Source organism: Platalea leucorodia (assembly GCF_965183815.1).
Source record: "Platalea leucorodia genome assembly, chromosome: 6".
NCBI classification, from domain to species: Eukaryota; Metazoa; Chordata; class Aves; order Pelecaniformes; family Threskiornithidae; genus Platalea; species Platalea leucorodia.
Genome location: NC_138828.1, coordinates 60,275,171 through 60,296,805, shown reverse-complemented (window position 1 = coordinate 60,296,805; position 21,635 = coordinate 60,275,171). Strand labels below are relative to the sequence as shown.

The following is a 21,635-nucleotide window of genomic DNA, read 5'->3' as shown; positions in this document are numbered from 1 at the left end:
AAATTCCAGTATTTTTCTTGGCTTTGAGGCAAACAGAATTCCTTATTTTTCCCAGAGAATTCTCATTCCCAATTCATTAGAGATTATTACATAGAGAGCTGCACTCTACTAAGGAGGGGTAACTTTCCATTGAAACTGTTTTTCCGGTGACGGGAAGTTTAAGAAACATGCCTGCCTTCTACAGACGTTCTGGTGAACTTCTTAAAAACACCACAAACAGAAAACAGCACTAGCATCACCCTGACCCTCCCCTAGGTTTGGGGACTGGGGTGTCCACTTGACTCCTGCTCTTCACAACACACTGATTCAAAAAAATGTAGGTGAAACTGGTGAATACAGAGAGAGACAGAGAGGAAGAATAGGTAGAGGGTATAATAACACAAGATGCGTTTCCTTTGAAAACTAGACTAAGGAAATTTTCTGGAGTGAGGGGGAAGAAGCATTTGCCGTGATTTAAAGCCAGCTCTGTGCCATCTGCAGTTTTAAAGACATCTGGAGCTGGTCTTCAGTAACCCACCACACACTCTCCAAATGACAGCAAAGTCAGCTGGATGGGTGCAGTCAGTCCTGAGGCCAGTGGAGGAAAGCTAAAAGTCCTTATTAAAAAAAAAAAAAGTCTGAAAGTTGAAGTCAATGTAGTTCTTGTCAAGAAACAGATACAGATAATTTCTTCGGAGGAGAGAGAGTTTCCTCAAAACACAATTCTTATACTGTACTGTGCCTGTGGTGTTCAGTGCCCCTGTTATTAATGGACTATTACATTTGTTTAGCAACATTACTAATCAACAACATTAACATTTGTTTAATATCCAGCCAGTTGTTTTGCATCTTTAAATTGGTTGTCTTGGTTTTGCCTCCTCATTCAGAAAAAGAGTCAAGTCTCTTGAAAACACCTTTCCATTAGACCACAAATAAAAGTATCCTGCCCTAAGGAGAGTTCAGGTTGATTTTGTCTGAACAGTGATGCATCCCCAGTGCAAACAATTAAGCTTAAGGGTAAATTCTTCAGGGCCTTTGAATTATATACCTCCAAAATAAAACTCATGAAAACAAAACAAAACAACCAACACAAAACAACATTAAGTTTTCCAGGATTTTAATAACAAATTGTGTTAACAGATGGAAGGAGACAACAAAAAAATTCAGAAGCCCTGGAAGTTGTATGTTGTAATTTTCAACAGTGTCCTCTCAGTAAAGCAGTATTTCTATCATATTCCTACGTATACTAAAGTGCTAAAGATAATCTCCGGATTGAACATTAATAATTCTCCAGGTATCTGCTAGATTACACTCTTTAATGGATTAACTGTTCTCAAAACTATCTTTTTTCCCCTTCCCAGAAGCCATATGACTAAAACTGTCTACTTTTGCAGATTTTTCTCCCAGATGCCTTTCTCCCTTTGGTCCCTAACATTTATTACTGAAGCATAAACGCAAGGGTTGCAGGGCACTGAGCCGTGAAGACCCCACGCGATGCTCTCCTCCCACGCAGATGCAGTGGCAGTGAGGAGCCCTGGCCATGCCCCAAATCTCAGACCTCCAGGATGGGCACCACCAGGGCTCACTGCACAACTCCCCAGTTGGGAGTGCTTCCCTTCATCCACACTGGCACACAGGGACAACGAGGAACGAAAAATTATACTAAAAAGACTGAAAAGATCTACTGCAGGGGAAAGCACTGCGTGCCTCTGGAGCGGATGGCCCAAACAGGCTGGGGCAACACCTCCACTGAAGGGGTGTTTAAAACCAGATCGGGCAATCACAAGACAGCCGAGAGACCACCACTCAACCCTATAAACACTCAACCCTATCATCACCATCATTAAGCTCCAGGCAATCAAAACCCTCCCTAATACACAGGGCTACCCCACTGCCTCTCCTTCCTTGCCTATCCCTTCTGAAGACTTTAGAGCCATCCATTGCAGCACTCCAGTTGTGTGAGTCATCCCACCATGCTTCCGTGATGGCAACTATATCACAGTTTTCCTCCTGCACAATGGCTTCCAGCTCCTCCTGTTTGTTGCCCATGCTGCGTGCATTGGTCTAGATGCACTTCAGTTGGGCTACTGATCCTGCCAGCTTCTTGGGGGAAGAAGCCCTAATTCCTATGTGACCATTCTCAGGTGCTTCCATGGTTTCTAACACATCAATAACCCTTGCGTCTTTGCTGCCACATGGATCTCCATCCCCTAACTCCACTGAGATGGCAGACCGAAGGACCTCACTAGCACACCAATCCGTCAAACACTGGCGTGCCTCCCTCAGGCTTCTCTCTAATGAGCCTGGCTTTATCTCTTTCCCCCTTCAAATCTAATTTAAAGCCCTTTCAATGAGCCCTGCTAACTCCTGTGCAAAGATCCTTTTCCCCCTTTCAGACAGGTGCACCCCGTCTGTCGTCAGCAGGCCTGGTGTCATGTAGACCAACCCATGATCAAAACACCCCAAATTCTGCCAGTGACACCAGACTTGGAGCCAGGTATTGATCTGCTGGCTCTTCCTGTTTCCTCCCTTGTCATTCCCTGCAACTGGAAGGACAGAGGAGAACACTACTTGTGCTCGTGACCCCTTACCCAGTCATCCCAAGGCCCTGAAGTCCCTCTTGATTGCCCTCAGACTTCTTGTTGCAACTTCATCACTGCCTACCTGAAAAATCAATAATGGCTAGTAATCTGAGGGCTGTACCAGGGTAGGAAGCTTTCTCTTCACATCTTAAACTCAGGCCCCAGGGAGGCAGCAGACTTTGCCAAGAAGTGGGTCCATTCTGCATATTCATCCTTCTGTTCCCTTCAGAAGGGAGTCTCCTATGACAACAACCTGTCTTTTTTTCTTTATGGAAGCAGTTTTGACACAGGCCGTAGGCCAACTTAACCTTGGCGACACCTCCAAGCTCGATGAACCATTGTTCTTATTATTGTTCAATTCCAGTTGCAGAGCCTGATACCTGCTATGCAAGGGCACCTAGGAAGGCGGGCCAGTCACAGAGGAGACGTGCCTGCTGCACCAGGCAGGAACTTGTCGCCACTGCCCTCTATCCCTTAAGTCACGGTGTTCAGCCAGGTAGAGAGAGGATAGGGAATCCTCTGTATCATGGGTCCTGTCTGCCTGTTGGGCCTGTGCCATGGAAGGCAGGGTGCCATTCCAGTAGTCTCTCTCTCTCCCTGATACTCCTCAGCCTACTCACCTCCTCCCGGAGCTCTGCCACTAAGCAGAGGAGCTCCTCTACCTGGGCTCACCTCCCACAGGGGTGCTCACTGCTGCCCTCCGGTACTGGCAAAAGAGCAGAGCGCACCTGCAGCCTGGCACCTGGTGGCAGCATGTGCCCACCGGAGCTCTGTCTGGCAGGGCGCGTCAGTCGTGGTGGGTGCAGAGCTTAGTGAGGCCAGGGCTTTCTGCTGGGTGGATACCGTGGCTCCCTGGTCAAGCTGGCAGAGCTTCAGCACCCTTCCTGCACGTCCTGCCACACAAACTGCGGTGCTGTGCCCTCGTTGCCATGCCATGTCCTGTCTGTGGCGCTCCTGGTCACTAGCGCTCCCCTAAGGGCTTCTTTTATACTTGCCTAGGGATGGCACGTTACTCCAATCTAAAAGGCTGGAGCCCCTGAGAACAACTAGAAAATTTGCCCCCAAACAATTGAGTCTGGAGATATTTGCACCAGTTGCGATTTCTGCTTTTTTCTACACCAGCAGCATCGCTTTTTGCACCCCCCTTTTCAGCCTCCTGGAAGGAGCTGCAGGGGAGCCTGAGAAATTGGCCTGTTTCATCACGTCCAAAAGCTGTCCTGGCACCCATGGCAACTTGACATTTTATTTCTTAGCTCTCTTCTGTAGTATCAATTGATAGTCCATTTTGGAAAGAAACTAGAAACACTCAATAGCAAAATTTTATCAGAGTAGAGGTAAATTCAAGATAGCAAAGAAACCTAAAAGATAGATGTCTAAGTTGCAAGTTGCAATAGCTGGATGTTTTTAGAGTCCATGAATACTTACATACAGAGGCATCTTAAAACCAGCGGTCCAACCCAGTATGACAGGTCCTATTGTCCTACTCAGTCCTCTCTGATAATAACCACGGGGGTTAGAAACACACACACCTCTCCTACTTTGATCTTGAAAGGCAATTTTGAGGTTTTCTAGGGCTTTCTGTTTATTTTCAACTCTTTTCTTATAGAGACTGAAGTCAGATATCTGGACATCTGCTTTTCTATAACTCTCTGTTTATAATATATTGGCTGCCAGTATGGTGAAGGTAGCGTAGAATTTTAAAAAGCCCTTTATTGTGCTTTGGAAGAGTGATGAGCGCTGAGGGCTTTATTAATTGATTTTTTTTTTTTTTTAAATGAGGAAAACGCCCATACTCAGCAGGGGAAAGTTCCCCTTTATTTCCGTAGTGCAAACAAACCACAGCTCAGCTAACACTTGGTTACTTAAATAAGCAAACTTGCCAACACCTAAAAACAGCTTAGAAAATCCCCCTTCCTGAGTGCTGAAAGAGCTCATACACCATACAGTAGCAATACACGTGAGGGAAGAAAATTTTAAACACATTATTTAAAAAGAAACAAAACTTATGCTGGCTCTTAGCATCTTAGGCCACCCATATTTAATTAGACTACTTGGAATTATTCTAATTTAGTTTTCAGTGAATATGAATTTTCTACCCAGTTTCTCATTGCCAAACCTGGAGCAAGTACAAAGACAGAAGGAGCCAACAATCTCAGCATCAAGTTATCTAAATACCTCCCATTGATAGTTTCTCCAGAAAATGTCACACATATATCAAGTATCCCAAGAAATAATATTAACCCAAACAGCAATTGTAGTAAACTGAAAACTTTTCATTTTGCTTGTGAAGAGGTGACTTCACGAAAATTTTCTCTCTTAACAGCAAAGGTTTGTTACATATCAAAAAGAAGATCAGAAGATCCATTATACGTCACATAGTGGGGATTTCTGGTTACGATTTTAGAAAACCCTACACATCAAAATAAAAATCACTATTGTCATAATCACGCACGACTGACACGTAATGAAGCTATGGATTTCGACCATGGTGGCCTCCAAACAGTATATAATCTCTGCGCTGTAATAATGAAATCACTTAAAATACAAACAATATATGGCAAACTTCTTTAGCCCCATGTCACCCTCAAGAATCAAATCGCCTCCCCTCATCTCGACAAAGTTGTACCTTTATATACTGGCTTGGACATAAAAAAAGTGACAAAGTCCATTAACTAGAGCAAATGAGATCTCTAGAGTTTTAAAAATAATAGAGATGTGTTGTAAATCACAACAGAGACAGTGCAGAAGTCATCATTACTGTTCAAATAATTAACGAGCCCAGGCTTCCAAAATATGCAATGCCATGGTTTCCGCTTCTGAGTTACTGTATGGAACTACTGCACAAAGAAAACAAAACACAGAAATTAAATGACCCAAGGCTTGGGAAGACTTTTTTAAAATAAAAGAATATCATCCAATGACTGGGGGCAGAGGGGGGAACACTCACAAAGATTTGAATTAGAAAAGTGGAAAATTTTTGCTGAACCTAAAAATCATTGCTTGGAAATGTTTGTTTGTTGTGTGTTGGCAGCTGTCAGTTTAGCATAACCAGACAATCATGTACTTCTCACAATATGTACCCATTGATTAGTGAAGAGCAATTCTTTCTAAACTAGCAAAAGGTGCAATTAGCATAGTTTTAGGACCTTGTCTACAGCATTTGCTGATGCCTTTCCTAAAGCAGCGGTAAAGCCTCTGGGACTGAACAGGGGGCTGCCAAGTGCTCCCAAGCAGACAAGGAGCTGTGTCTGAGACCAGTGCTTGTGTTTCAGTGCAATCCACCTCCCCACCAAAAGCACTGCTAAATTACCCCTCTCCTTCCAGCTGCCAGCTGAGAGGAGTTAAGCAACACATTTCTAATACAGTGGCTGTGAGCAGCCTTTACTTGCATACCTGTTTCGTCGGGCGAGCTCGGCGAGGCGCTGTCCTGGGACAACGTAGTCCAGCTGGAGTCCTCATCGCTTGGGGCCAGGTTTTGAATCCTATGGAGGGCGCAATCTGTTTTGGCCCCAGTTTTTGGGTGGTCTTTCTTAGTCTCAGGGCTTGACGACACTGTGGCAACTTGGCCGTCCTCCGGGCTTGACAACTTGTTTTGTTTCCGGGGCAGGACTTCCCCATTGACAATAACGGTAGAAGCCTGGCTGTTGCTGTGTGCAGATTTATCCTCCATCGCGACAAAACTCTGCTCTAGCTCTCTAGCAGATGTCTCTAGATCTGCATAGTAATTCAGGAAGCTCTTGGTCCTCCTTGGCTGCGAGGGTAATATTTCACAGCCAGAGGAATCCTGCGGGATTGGCTCTTTGCCTTCAAACTTCTCAGAAGTTACGTTTATGCCCGCAGTGGTACTGAGGTTTTTGTTGGGATCCTGCTGCCCCTGCTCGGCGGCTTTCCTGAGCTGGTTTTCTCCATTCTTCACCAGCTTTATATTGGCAGAGCTGTTCCCCAGAAGGGGCTGCGCTGCTGGATCGGAAAGACCCATGGCTGTCTGAATATTAGTCAGCGCATACTTTTTCCTGCATTTTGGAGGAGTGCTGTTCTTGGTCTCCGTGTGCCTAATTTCCGCATTCAGAAGTTCGTTATGAGAGGAGCGCAGGTTAAGGGTGTTTGGTGGGGTGGCGGGGTTGTTGCGGTTCACAACGTCCGTCGTGCTGCTGCTTGCCATAAACACTGCCAATGCGTCCACGCCAGAATCAACTAGAAAAGCAAAAGAAATAGTCGTGAAGCACATTCATTATATACACTATTTTGCTAGGGCTTCTGGTAAAGGGATGTGGCACTTTACATAATTGTTTTATAGTAGGAAAATTACCACAACCTAAGTGGGTAAGAGAATAGACAAAAGCTTAGCTTATTTAATAAGGAAAAACAGAGGCAGCAAAATATAGATAGATAATCAGGACCACAAAGCTGAGAAAAAGCAGAAAGCTTGACCCTGTGCAAGGCAGTTTTAAGGCAGTTTTTTCATGTCTGATTCTGTTGCAGGCAGGCTTGGGACAGGAGAGGTGCCCTTTGCAAATGCCTGGGAGTCCAGAAATCATCCTTACCATCGTTTCATTTTAGTATTTCACCTCTACCTCCAACGAGGAGGAGGGGAAGAACTCCTTGAGCGCTCATCGCTAGGAAGCAGAAAATTGGAGAAATGTCTAAGCAGACCGCAGGCAGATGCTGCTGCTTTTTCATCTAGGGTAGAACTCAAGTACTGTTAATTTTAAGCCTGAGTGGCCAGTCAGCTGTTGCCTCTTAACACCTGCATTTTCTCTGCTCTTTGTCTGTCTTCCCCCCACCCCCCTTCTTTTTTTTTTTTTCCCCCCAAGGGGGAAGTAGAGGGTCAGCAGTCAGGGAATACAAAAAGTAGAGTATTTCACAATGCCGTATTTGACTGGGGGGAGGGAGGGGGTGCAGGGGGGAATCCCTTGACAAAATATCTTGCTGTAATTCAATCAACTTTAAAAAAGGGCTGCTCCAGAGATGAAGATGGCTCACTGTTTCTACAGCTCACAAAGTTCAAACTTAAGGATAAAACGTACATCCTAGGGCAGAGTACATATATTCCACAGTTAAATAAAATCATCCTTTTGTCTACCTGTAGACAAGTTCCTGATTTTTATTAGCCAGGGGCACAGCTCACATTTTGAAAAAATATTAAGTTTGCTGAGGGAACAGATTTTTTTAGACTATGAAAAAAAATGATCATAAGTATATCTTTTTAAAACTATCATTTGTTCCTTTACTGACTATTTATGGCTCCCACTAATCTGCACAAATACTCCATGAACACCTCAATTTACATACTGTAGTAGTCACTGTTGGTTTACACCTGGGAACTAAATTAGAGGCTGATTAATAAATCACTCCCACCTGCCACAGCATGAAACAGCCTTTCTGTTGTTCCTAATTCTCAGGTATCACTGACTGCTTATACTGCACATAAAAACGTATCTGGGGCTTATCCAGGAATGAAACGCTATAAATTGAGCTAGCCGATGACAGATCATTCCTGAGTTGTGTTGCATCCTTGTATATTTGATATATGACAGAACTGACTGCTGTACAGATTTACAAGAGATTAAATATATGGGTTTTAAAAGAACATACACATAAACACAGAGGGAAAAGGAGCACTTTACAGTGTTACCTAAACACACACAGTTGCTAGTGTTCGCTTCTCTTTGATGGGCTGGCAAAGCTGCACACTTCCAACCATCACTCAGGTTCATTTAAAATCAAGCAGACCGAGTATGCTCTCTGTTCCCTGAATCACCCACCTAGAACAACTTCTAAAACTTGTTCAAAACAGAATTTAAACTAGATTTTACAAATGTTCATGTCTGATATTTCCTCAAGCACCAGTCAGTCAGTCTAGACCAACCACAAATTCTTCAGAAGACAGATCACCCCACACACACTGTGCAAAAGCCATCAGCTTAGGTAACAGTTAACAAACATCCTATAGACAAATTCAGCTTTAGCCACAAAAGACTTCTAAAACACAACCATCACATAATTTAAAGAAACTTTGTAAATGTACTTCTCAAATATATCAATAAACGTTGCTTTCTGCATCTTGCCTAAAAACAACTAAGTCTAATGCAAGCAAAGTCACATCTGACCCAGCGTAATGTTACCAAAGCACGTGTTTTAATGTAAAAACGTGAAATGGCCTGTGTTTATGGACTGGATGCTTTATATTTTTTCTGAATCAGTTAAGAGTCTGACAATCTGGAAGTCACATAAAAAATAATTAATAGGGCAGGATAATTTTGACCCCCTGCCTGACCTTTAGAACTTATGGAATTGCACAGTATCTACGGATTTCACTAGCTTATATTTTACTTTATGCTTCAGCAAATTAAAACAAGCATTTATTTTTTTCATCAATAAATATAACTGCCACAATCTGGAACAAGACTGAAATTTATTCTTGTTCTTTGTTACAAGTGAGCTGCTTCATGCAATGTTTGCCACTATTTTTACCACTGAACAAATTTCTTAAAAAATAATCTTCCTAGATAAAGCTTAAGTATCTGCCTGCCAGATTATCTTTAGCCAGTCTCCTGCCGTTAGCATTTCACTTATCAAAAATATTGTAAGAATAAGCACATAGAAACATTGAAACAAAATGTATTACGTTTTACTAATCTGCTTGATAAAGCTCCCCCATGGATTTATGATGAACATTGGCACATTGATCCATGACTGAGCCAAAGCCTCCAGAAGTCTTCGTGACCCAAGCAGTGTTTGTAAGTTGGGTGCTAAGGTGGGTTGGTGTATGATCATAAGCAGAAAAATGTCAAAATGAACCTTTCGCTAGACACCACCTCCCCTCCTGACCCCCTTTCAAATGATCCGTTGATCAAATCAATGAACATGCAAACAGTACCACGAGGCACACACAAAGAGGAGCAGACTGCCCTCTCAAAGGACAGGCGCTGGCTTGCTGGCCGTCACTCCACACTCCCAGCCAGGCTCTGGGACATGTGCAGCCAGCAACCCTCCACTCTTGGAAACAGACATAAAGGTGGGAAAAAGGGAAGCAACAAGAGAGGCAAAAAGAGAGTAAGAAATACAGATGGGAAGGGGCAGGTCTTGCATCTCAAGGGCAGAAGTTGCTACCAGACCAGGACTAACTACAGTGCTGGAAAATGTTTGAATGCACTGAAAAAAAAACCTAGATTGCGTAGTAGAACGGCATAAGGAAGAAGAGTGATAGCCTGTCCCTCCTCCTTCATACATGACACGGTGATGCTCAAAACACGTCACTTTTCCCAGAGGAAGCACATCACAACTTTCTAGTTAAAAACTTCAAGGAAATGCAACTTCTTCCTGTGGCTGTAATTTCAAGATCGAAATTCCAATCGCTGACTTCTTGTATCTTTTATTTTGTCTCTCCCACCGACCCTGCCTCCCTCACCGCAGGGGTACCTGACGCACACCGGTGCTGCGCCCCTCACCAGCTAACCAACCCCCCGTGCCAGGTGTCCTGCACCCAGGCACCCTGCTGCAGGCAGACCCCGTCCCCCCTGCTCGGGCAGCTCCTCGCACTGCCTGGCCACCGGCAAGGACAACGCTACTGGCACAGGGCACCCTTTTCTCAACTCCTCTGCCTTCTGCTGAAAAGCAAACGCAAATGGACAAGCACACCAGGAATCACTGAGTTGATATGTATATCTCAGCTAAAGCAGGGGAACAGTGGTAAGTCATAAGTGAGTGAAAATAGGGTATTATTATAAAAAATATTGGACACTGATGAAAAACTAAGAATAATTAGGATGTTATCATTACTGGGAATAACAACATATTAATAAAATGCCGATGCTTAAAGACAGCACTTAAGTAGGTAGATGATCTGTCATAGCAATTCATTAATGATTTTAGCTTGCTTACTTTTTAAAACAAATCACGGTCTCAACTGCATATGTCTAACATTTAGAAACATACCTACAGATACAGATTAATATACTTTCACCACTATATTTTGTTTAACACAAAGCAGTCCCAATTTTCTAAGCACCATAATAATACAAATAATGTTACTACCTGAGTGCCTTTTATTGATGTTTTTCAATCTTATCATAAACCTTACAGAACTAGAAGGAGGGGAGAAAAAATGCCATTGCAAACAGAAAACAGTGCATGACCGATTTGTCTTTACCTCTAATAAGACTTTTTTGCATTGTATTGTCTATAGGAATAGTTTTGAAAAAGCTGAATAGAGAGTTTATTCAAAAAGGCACTGTTAGAAAGAAAGTGCTTGCTCTTTTTCATGTGTAAGTGCAAAATGAAAGCGAAATATGGGCCTGGGAAGAAGAAGGAGGAAAAGAGGAGGGAAAGTTTCACATATTTGCATAGCAGAATCTTTTAAAGGGCATCTGACCTGGAAGTACTTCTGACATGGCTCACGGGGCGTCAGCAATGCATCAGGAAATAGATTATAATTTGAAATCTGAAAAGAGGGATCATTTAAGAATTAAAACCAAAGGAAAACACAAAATAAAAATACCACATTTCAGAAGCTCCTGAGAGACGTTAAGCATTCTAAACAACCCTGGAACGTAACAGTGAGGATCTTCGGAGCTTTCAGTGATATTTGACAGTCATTAAAGTATGGGAGAGGCTAGTCTACAGCAATGAGAACACGTAATTAAAAATAACTATGACATTTTTCTTAATGTACACTTTACTAGGAGCACAAGTTCAACAATATTCTCCAGTTTTAATCAACATACTGTAGCAAAAACTTCGTGACATTAGAAAATCTGGGGTTTTCCCCCAATTACTCAACTACAGCTTACTCAGGAAACTACAGCAGCATTGGTAAAAATAAACACAGCAGTAAGGCATGTTCACATGAGAATTTGCAGAATGAGATCCAGCATATGAAAATGAGAAGCATATGAAACTGGAATCATAAAAACCAAGCTAGGCAGCAAGCTTCTGTACGGGACCCCTTCCTGGCCATCTTCTCAAGAGTAAACCATTTTGCCTTGAAGTCTCTGGTTTGGATGTGAATGACACACACACACTGGGAGCAGCCAAGGTATTTCTATGCACTTACAACTATTTCTGCCATTGTGCCTAGGAAATATAGGAAAGAAACAATACAAACCTTTTCATAAAGCAGATTTCCTTTCTGCAAGGACATCTGTTGAGTACAAAACGGTTAATGACAAACTCATGCCATGCGGCTACAGCCTCAGGTTCTGTACACTTCAGCTCTAAAGCCTAAGTAAGTGGAGAGAGCGCCTCCGTTACACAATTGCAACTCAATACTAGCTAACTCCCTCCGCTTCAAAGGGTGAATTCCAATGTTAAAACATTAATTCTTAATCAAGTATCCTAACACACTGTTTTCTCACATTTGCATTCATTCTTCAACTAGGACCAGCTAAATGGTAATAGTTAAACAGATGTCAGCCAAAAGCAACCTACTAAAGTCTAGATTTACATGAACGTAGCTGAAATTGGAATTGAGACTAGAAGATTTCTTAGTGTCAAGTGTCATTGTGCTCCTTCTTGCCTATATATCTACACAAATTCCAGGGGACGTTAAACACTTTCAGAAGGGAAAAGGAAGGAAAACACTTGAATGAAGTGCTGTGGCAGATCAGAGCAACTGATGATGTTTCTACAGCCAGTGGTTTTCTTCTCGCTGCTCCCTCCAGCAGTGACATCTCTGCTGGACTGAGCTTGGAAGCTGGAGAGAGAAAGCTCAGCAAAGCCAGGAAAGCAGGAAATGCCGATGGTGGGCAGAGCAGTTTTGGGATTGCAAGAGCAGGAAAGGAGCAGGGCTGCAAGCAGCTTGCACGTGTGCTCTCAAACCCATCTGCAGACTCCTCCATGCAAACCTCAGAGCTGCTGAGGATGGGAAGGAGCTTTTGAGATCATCTAGTCCAACCTCCCTGCCCAAGCAGGGAATCACTGCTGCCCTCTCCACTCCACCCAGGCTCTGTCCTCACATCAGAACAAAATCACTACTTCGACGCGCTTGCTAAATGCAGCTTCTCCCATTTCCAGCTATTTCTGCTTCACCTAGTCCTACTGAAATCACTATCCGGTAAACAGCTTTCTGTCCTGGCTCCTCCTTCCCCAAGAGGCACCCTGCCAGCCCCTGCTGCCACAACAATTACATTTTTCCTTTTAGAGCTAATCACGCTGCCAACTGACCGCAACAGCCTACAGCAGTGCTGTCTCTGTTCTAGTGATGCTCTTATTAATGGAAATCCATAATGCTGATCTGTCTTTAAATAATGTTATTAAGGAAAAAACAACTTCAGATTCTGCAATGAGTTCTGGCACTCAAGTGGAGTATGCCTTCCCATTTGCCATGTTTTCCCTGCCCCTTCCTACACAGCCAGTCAAATTCCTCTTCCAGCAAACATTCGGAGACAAGATGCCTCTCAGAATCAGATTCTAACAGCTACAAAGGAAAAAGAAAACCAATAAAAATAAAAACGAAAAAAAGAAACAGGCTAAATCCATTGCTCCTTTACTTAATAAAATTTTAAGATATACACTGATTCTTTAGATGTATCTACTTGACTATCTGACTGAAACTCTGTTGCAGACGACCTGGGTCATCTCATGCTACTAGAGTATTCCTAAATCAAGTGATCACTTGGAGAAACAAAGAGCAATTCTTTCATTTACATAAGGCATAACCATGACATTCATTCACGACTAATCCTGCATTTAGTAAGGGGAAAAAACAAGATGGCATACTAAGTCTTTTCCAAATTCAATTTTCTCCCTTTAATTAGATTTCCCCCCCTGTGCAGAATGGAACCGTCTGGCGGGCAAGAACAGCGTTGTCAAGGCAAGAAGATGGAGCGTGTTTTATCTGTCAGCTACTTGCAAGCACAGATAATAAGACCTTCTGTCACTGGATCTATACATTCACAGCGACATTTGCTAAGTAAACCTCAGTCATTTTTTCTAATCCTGTTGCGCAAATTAAACTCCTGAGCCTTAATGTTCTTTTTTTTTTTTTTTTTAAACCTACGTATAAATTACTCGATCTCTACAATAAAGATCACACCTCAGACTTATTTGTTAATTACAAACAACTCTACTTTAAATGCACGTGCTAATATAGGGCACAAGCATAAACTTCATTCTCTGCTACACCGAGACACAAACTCAGAAATCGTAACTTAAATTGCTGCAACTGAGATGACTAATAAAGCAAGAAGGACTTGGTCTTCCATATCCTGCAACTTCAATCTCAAGTGCCATCCAGAAATACCTCTTACCAAGTCTGAAGGTAAGCAACGTGTAATCAGACCTAATAAGTATCACCAAAACCAAAGCATGATGCCACATGAAAAAGAAAGCTAGGATAAGCTGTCTCGGGGGAAAAAGGCAACCAAAATGCTTTGCAGGACAGGTAGCCTACCCATATGCTTAATGGAGTAATAGAAAGGAACCAGTGGCCACAGATTTGGCACATAAAATGATTTAGACTGATTAGACTGAATTCAGACCAGGGATTTTTCAGCCCCACATAAATTTAACTTAAATCATTCGACAGCTCCTAAATCAGGAAGCAGAACCATTCAAAAGATGATCGATTCCTGAACAGGGTTAAAGAAACCCACAGGGTCCAGCACCAGCTTCCGAGCTGTTCGTAATGGCACTAGCCCAATACCAAGCTCTCTCATCAGGAGACACAGGCAGCGAAAGTAGGAAAGAGATTAAGCATAGGTCACAGCATTATTAACAGAGGGAGCCAAAATGTTAGCTGAGCCCCTGTCAGATGCAATGGATGAGTTAAGCTCCAGCACAGCATCTGTGCTGGACAGGAAAAAAAATAATTCAATAGATGATTATCATTAACCACCTCCCACACATCTTGTCTGTGGCCCTGCTATTGCAGCTTGCAAACACTCAACTGTTCCTGCAAAGCCTAGAAACAACACTGCATACTCCTGAGCACAATCTGCTTCCCAGAGAGCAACTAAATGCATGCACAGAAATACAGACATTTCAGCTTCTCTTTTTAAACTAATATATTTTAACAATTAAACTTCTGATGGCCTGGCATCATGATTTCACCTGCTACAACTTCATCTGCCCTCCAAATTACATATAATAAATTTATGGCTAGTTACATATTAATCTCTTATCAAGGTTACCCAGAAATGTTTTTACCCTCAAATTACCCAGCCTGGTAGCAACAGTTTTGAGCCATCTATTATCACTGCCTTGTAGCTGAGCTCTTAAAATGCATTTGAAAGGGCATGGTACACCGAGATTGTTTTCTTGTTACTACAAGGCTGTACTTAGTGTCAAATTGAGCTCTAGAGAGAAAAATCTAAAAATTAAATAAAGGCGAAATAATCTTTCAGTAGACTCTCTACAACTCTACATGAAAAAAATAAAGAATAAAAATATGTGTACATCAAAGGTCTCCATATCAAGAATGAAAACCTCTAATTTCATTAATTCATACGTGTTTGCAAATAATTTCAAATTGCTAACAGGAAGTTGAGACCTGTGAGCAAAAATAAAAAAGTCCAAGTCTTAGTAACAGAACAGAGCATTAGATTGATTGCCAGGTTTTGCAAGATGACACTATCAGGACTCTCAAGGAGAAGAAATCAAGATTTTGCACATTGACAAGATTGCTTCTGTTCCACATACATTAAAAACATCCTGTATCTCACCTAGGTAAGGCTATTATATGTGCGCTTTCAACTACACCTGCTAAAACTGTCTCAAAGTTGGACTCGCATGTCCTACCCACATACCCCTTGCTCTCAGTAATGGAACAGGATGTATTTCAGATCACAGGATGCATCAAACCAGAAAAGGTCTCCACATTTCTAGTCTCTTTTTCCATTAAAAGCTGAACCAAAATAAGGCTCATTACACAAAGAGCTACATCTCAGCAAGGCTGAAAGTTGCCAGCAAAGCTACATATTGTCTTCAACCAAACTTTAATGGGACAAATCAGGAATACTTCAAAACGTACAAACAGTTTATAAACCAACTGTTGCAGTACTGCTTAACCTGACAGAACGCTGAGAGATGACTAAAACGGCCATACCCGACAGTAACTCTCCCAGTGTAATGATAGTACTAGAATACAGGAATAACTTCAATCTTGGCCTGCTGTAGCAAACAGAGCTCCTTGAGAATGCTGTTGTACTAACACTGAGAAACTTCTACCCATAGTGCCCATATATAAAACAAAACCACATGCTCATTAAAAAAAAAAAAAAAAAAAAAAAAAAAATCAAAGTATCATATTTGCTTTACGGTCCTCATAAACTAAACAGATCAATCCATAATAAAGTGGAAAGAGAACATAACAAAAAAGCAACTGCACTTACTGGCACTTGTATTACACTGAAGCGTGGCTAAAAGTGGGCTCAGTTTCAACAAGAAGCAAACTTGGCTGTAGAAGACACTGAACAAGTGGAAAAGAACAAGCTAGTAGTATTACTGGCCTGAATTTCAACAAGGAGTCTTGAGTTCCTGACATGCTAGCCAAAATCCTCTACTCTTTTTTCTTATCTACAAACTCATAGATCTTCACAAGGCACTTCAACATCAAAGGAACTGGTGTTCCTGTGAAAGGGGACAAACATGCAATGCAAATCCAGTACCGTGGTGGTTCTCCATGACCATGCACAACTCCACGTGGAGTTACCAGGAAACCTTCAGCTTCAGAGCACCCTACCTCTGGCTTCACCATGAAGAAGAAATGGACCTGTCAGGATCCTGGAGTAGAGTACTATTTAATTATGCTAAGAAATAAAACCAGAAGCGATGATACGCCTTCAGAGTAATACACAGTTCTTAGAGAAAGCTTTTTATCTGCAGGCTCCAAGTCAGCTCCTATCTGTGGAAACCAGCAAACGTTTTGGGGCTTCACCAGGATCACGGAAGAGGCCTCGATGAAGTAGTTGTGCAAGTCTCCACATAGCTTCCTAGGAAAGGTAGAAACCTAAACAAGAGAAGCTTTAACTGGGAGAGCAACGTATGTGTCACTGAGTGCTGTGGTAAACTTCACTCCATGAATCGTCTGTATTCCTGCCTTTTCCTCAGCTAAGCAACAATTACATGGAGCTTTTCAGCAACTTTACAGAAAACTGTTCCCCCTGAGCATGACCTCAGCAGTGCTAAAGCTTGAGTCTCGTTTACATCAAGATATCTTTCTCTGGAAAGAAAAGGTCAGGAGATACAGGGCAGGATTTTACAGATGTAGAATTTTACCGGAATGCTTCTACCAAGAGCGGCACAGTGGATACACTCCTCCTTGGGGGTCAGGGTGCCTCTTTGGGTGAGTTTTCTGTTACTCTGGGAGTGGCTCCAAGCCAAGCCCACAGAGCCACTCCACAGTACATTTTCACACCGACTCATCTTGGGCTAACGATAGCAATGTAATTACTGGCACTGGCTGCAAGACTGGAAGTTTGGGTTTTTTTCAGGGGTTTGCTGTTATTTATAATGTCACCATTCTCGCATGTGTTTCCTTATTTCACCGCAACAAAGCTAAGAATTTCCAGCAGTTTCACTAAGCAACAGCCCCCTTGCAAGACCAGCAGTGGGGGATTGCCCCAGTGCAAAGAAGGATGCAGCCGAGCACTCCCTGGGAAGCTGAAGAGACACAGACAGAGCAGGAATTTGAGTGTTCCTGGAGGGAAATCAAACCCCAAGTTTATAAAATCAACCCTGCTCTCTCTGCCCTCAAGTATATGCAATTACTTACAAGAGCAGCTCTAGCACGGGAGATGATCAGGAAGAACCGAAACTCAAACTTCTCCCCTCTGCAGTCCAGGGGAGTGCCTTCCCACCAGGGATATTTCCTTTCATCATCTCATCCTTGATATATGAACATTTCATCAAAATGGTGTTTCCCCAAAAAGGTTTGCTTGGGAGGGGAAAAAAAAAACAACACACAAAACACCACCCTCCATCAGAAGTTTCTGAAATAAAACTCCAGTCAGCTCTAATAATGATATTAGCAGAATTATATCAATAAATCATTCCATATGGACCCTAGTCTAAGTCATTTTTAAATAAGAGATGCCGAACAGTTCAAAAAGAAATAAAAGTCCACCTCTGGCTGCCACCAATCAAGAGGGTGACTTAAGGGTGGGAGATGTGGCGCTGTCTTCTGTGGGCAGTGAGGGCTGGTTGCGGAGCTCCAGCCGCAAGCGGGTCCCTTCCTCCCGGTGAGTGCTGACGTGCCACCGCAGGACTGCACCTCCGCCCTGGCACACTCCAAAGGTCAACAAGTGCCGAAAACCACCACCCACAAATTCCTGCATTTCCTCACTTCTGATGTCTTCTGCAAAAAAGAGGGCCTTTTTTTCTTTTAAAGCACTCTCACAAAACTGTGCATTTTACTATTATTATTATTTAAACCCTTCCTGAACATTTAATGCCAGCAGAACGGCACTGGAACCAATTTCATTTTCTCTGAAACACTTCGCTCATATTTCAGTATTATGCAAAATACTACAACTAACTAAAATAAATGAATTATCATCCTGGGGACAGGATATGCATGGACAACCTGCTAGAAAGTTTCTTCCAGACATACGAAACCCCTTTACTCTGTGCACAGAACAAAAATTTTTTAGCCACCGTATGAAAGAAGATTTGAGGCTACCTAACAACATAAACAGTGCTGTGTCTTCAGGAGCGCTGCTGCAGCCAATGCAGAAAAGTGGGTTTTATGAGCAAATATTAGAAAAATATAAATATAAATGAAGCGCAGGAGAAATTCATGAAAGAAGTCTGTTTACAAAACCTAGATTCTCAGTAGCTGGAGACTGTACATCCTTAGTCTGTATTTTTCACAAGAAAAGCACAGAAAAGGAAAAATAAAAACCAACAAAACACCACATGAAGAAGTGTTAAGTCAGGACAAGCAGTGCTAGACAGAGCCAGGGATACACCCAAGACCACTTTGCTTATTGTCAGTAATCAAGGGAGATCACTGCTCTTTAATTACACTTTTAAAAAGTCTAAACTAGCATGCACCTGTTAAATTCACAGCTTTCAATTTTACATTTTAAACACCTTGCTGTTTCTCGTATCTTCAGCACCTGCATTTCAAACATATTTCCTACCGCTGGGCTTCAAATAAGCTGTTTTCTATTTAAATTGTTATGTGCTTCCTTGAATATAAAACCCTTTGCTATTCTCCTAAGACTATGCAGTATTACATTCATTAAATTTATAAAATCATTCAACAAAACAGTCACTATCATAAATGGATGAAATATTATCTCACCACCAAAGAAGCAACACAACTGCCATACTCCACACAGACCTAATTCTTCCCCTCACAGACTTTATTTAGGTATATACATATGTACAGACAGAAAATAAAAGTCAGGGATTAAGGCTTAAGGGTGCACCTTGAGGACCTTAAGTCCTTAATGGTACAACATTAAGATTGCAACAACTGCGAATGTGAAATACAATAGCTGAGATGGTGCAATTACTCATTATTTATGCAAAGAAAACAAAAGTAAAATGATGTATTTTACCAGCACTTTCATTGATATCTAATCTGCTATCAGAGATTTCATTATGATCCGCATTTCCCAAAGACTAGGCAATTTCAATGCCATTATTGTTGGATGCCCAAAACACTTATTATGTTAGGCACCAGGAAGTTGCACAAATCATACGGTAACAAAACCAAAAACTAAAGCAAGTTTCCTGGCTTAGAAACCCTGACAGGTTAAGGAAAGGAAAAACTTGGCTAAACAAAAGCATAAAGCAATCATGAATTAGATATTTTGATATCTCTGTCCTCAAACAGAGAGACCTCTGGCGCCAACTGATTGTGACGCGATTTTCTGCCCTGGCAGATGATGGGAACCCCAGTGTTTCCCCAAGCAAACAATTCCAGTTCTTCACTGTCTGCAACTGCTCAACTAGACAACAGGAAAAACATCCTAGGCTCTTCTGGTAAGAATTTAATGCCCATTACTTGTTCTAAGTAGTAATGGGAAAGACTTGATTACCTACCTTTACACTAGATCATTTTAAAGATCTGAGCTTCAAGCCTAGCCATGAGACACAGATATCATGCCCTGCAGTACGCCGAGAGGCCAGGTTTGAAGGCTAGTGTCTAGATTTAATGTCAAGTGATTCAAACACGTCAGTTCAATTCTGTACTCCAGCACTTGACCACCAGAGACCTGTCAAAACTGTAACAACCATTTATTTCCCCTGTTCTAGTATAGATAATATCTGGACATTGACACCCAAGACAAACTCTTCGGAAAAGCAGTATCTACATTGGCTCTAATGCACCATTTTAACACACATCTTCAGGACACCTATGACTAGTCTGCCGCAGAGAGAAAACATGCTTTACTACTTCCTAGGATTTAGCCTTGGGGTTAGGGAAAATCCCACAAAGTCAAGTTCTGAATACAGGAGCTCACCGTGCAGTTCCTCATATCTGATATCAAAGCCACGCTAGGAAATCCCTGTCCTGCCACAGCTGTAAGCTCTCAGTGCAGTTTACTACTAGCATCAGCCAACGCAAGTATGTGTAGAGCTGGATGCCTGAAGTGATAGAGGCTTTTAAAGAAGTCTTTAAAGAAACAGAAAGAACGGTACAGAAGTGAGAGCTTCTTCAGCTGGCTTTGATGACAAGAAAAGCCACATGGGCATGTTCTTCTGCTACAGCAGAAAGAAGAGTGAATACAAAAGTTAACCTACCACAGCTTCACCTGAGCAGCCGGAGTGATCAACAGAAAGTGCACAAGGACCGACAGCAGCCTTCTGGATTTGGGGCGCTACCTCACAGCAGCTCATTTCACACAGCCTGCACTGTGGAACCACTGCGGTGTGGTGGCTGCCATCTGCACTAGCATGAGACATCTGCTTACTCAATCGAAGCTGCAGGTGATAAATTTTAGGAGTTGCCTTTGAACTTTTACAGAAGACAACCTTCAGTAAGAGATAATGTAATATAATCCAATAGGATACAATTCAGAGGAAAAACCAATGTGAATAGTATTGAACTCAAGCATATAAATAATCTGGAGACATTAGTTGCAGTTGTAAGCAATTAAAGCTATAGTGCACAGCGACATCTTAGGATAAGCTCAAGTAGTTTGTTAATTTGAAGGTATCTGGTACTAGAAACTTGGGATGGGAGTGAAGAGGAATAGCAGCTAAACTTTTGAACCCTATAATAAATGAAGTTGGAGACCTTGAACACAAAACACAGCACACTGCAGTAGACTTGGTAAAGTCACACTGCAAACCACTTTTTAGAGCTCTAGAAAACACCTTTGCAGTTTAAACATAAATCAATATACTTACTGTTTGGATACATACACAGGAGAGCTGGCATCGATTAGAATATGTCATCATCCTTTATAAATACTATTTCAAAATTTATAAACTTAGCAGCCTTCAAAAGCAATAAAGTGACAAATAAATTAGACCAATTGCATACATACATGAGCTGCTTGGCCGATAGTGAGCCCCCGGGTACCGCCTGCCCATAGTGCCAGTCAGCACATTACCGCACGCTGTCAGCTGCTTTCAAGGTACAGATCGAAATGTTTAACTGAGGGAGAAGAAAAAAAAAGTGAAGATTTAGTACAACAGCTGTATCTTTTTCATTAAAATGCTAATGACCCCTACAAATTTCAGGATAACTACATCTATAAATTATTCATAGCCATGTTGTCAGAGGAGATGAACTGTTGTGCTATACACGCAGCACAAATTTATTATTAGTGGTTGGCCTCCATTAATAAGCTCACATAAATTTTAAGGCACAAAGAAGTCTCAGGTCATACAGTAACTTCTTTTGGCCCATGATACAGACAGAACAACAAACACTGCAAGGAAGAGTTTGCTTTTGGCTTTAAATACAGTTAGCCAGTAGGTGAGATTTAACAACAATGTCATCTTAAATTTTGTGAAGCAATCATTAAGCAACAGGTTTATGAACAGTTTGCTATAGAAGCAAAATTTATCCGTGCTACATAACATTGATCACTTTGAACCTGTCCCTAAAAACCAAAATGTCTTTACAGGAATGCGGGCTATTTACCAGTGTATCAGTCTTCTGAAGTATCACTT

At 42.0% G+C, this 21,635-nt stretch overlaps 1 protein-coding gene across 3 annotated transcripts in view; it reads right to left on the bottom strand.

Moving 5' to 3' along the window:
* The window catches only part of APBB2 (amyloid beta precursor protein binding family B member 2), a gene marked incomplete at its 5' end in the record, with an annotated part of 116,996 nt that extends 95,946 nt beyond the window's left edge, over positions 1-21,050 (bottom strand). For all 3 annotated transcript variants that reach the window (XM_082315230.1, XM_082315232.1, XM_082315231.1), the window contains 2 exons: positions 5,955-6,755; positions 21,005-21,050. In XM_082315230.1, the coding sequence (XP_082171356.1) occupies positions 5,955-6,755; positions 21,005-21,050 (847 nt within the window). The remainder of the gene's footprint in view (positions 1-5,954; positions 6,756-21,004) is intronic.
* Positions 21,051-21,635: the final 585 nt, after the last annotated feature.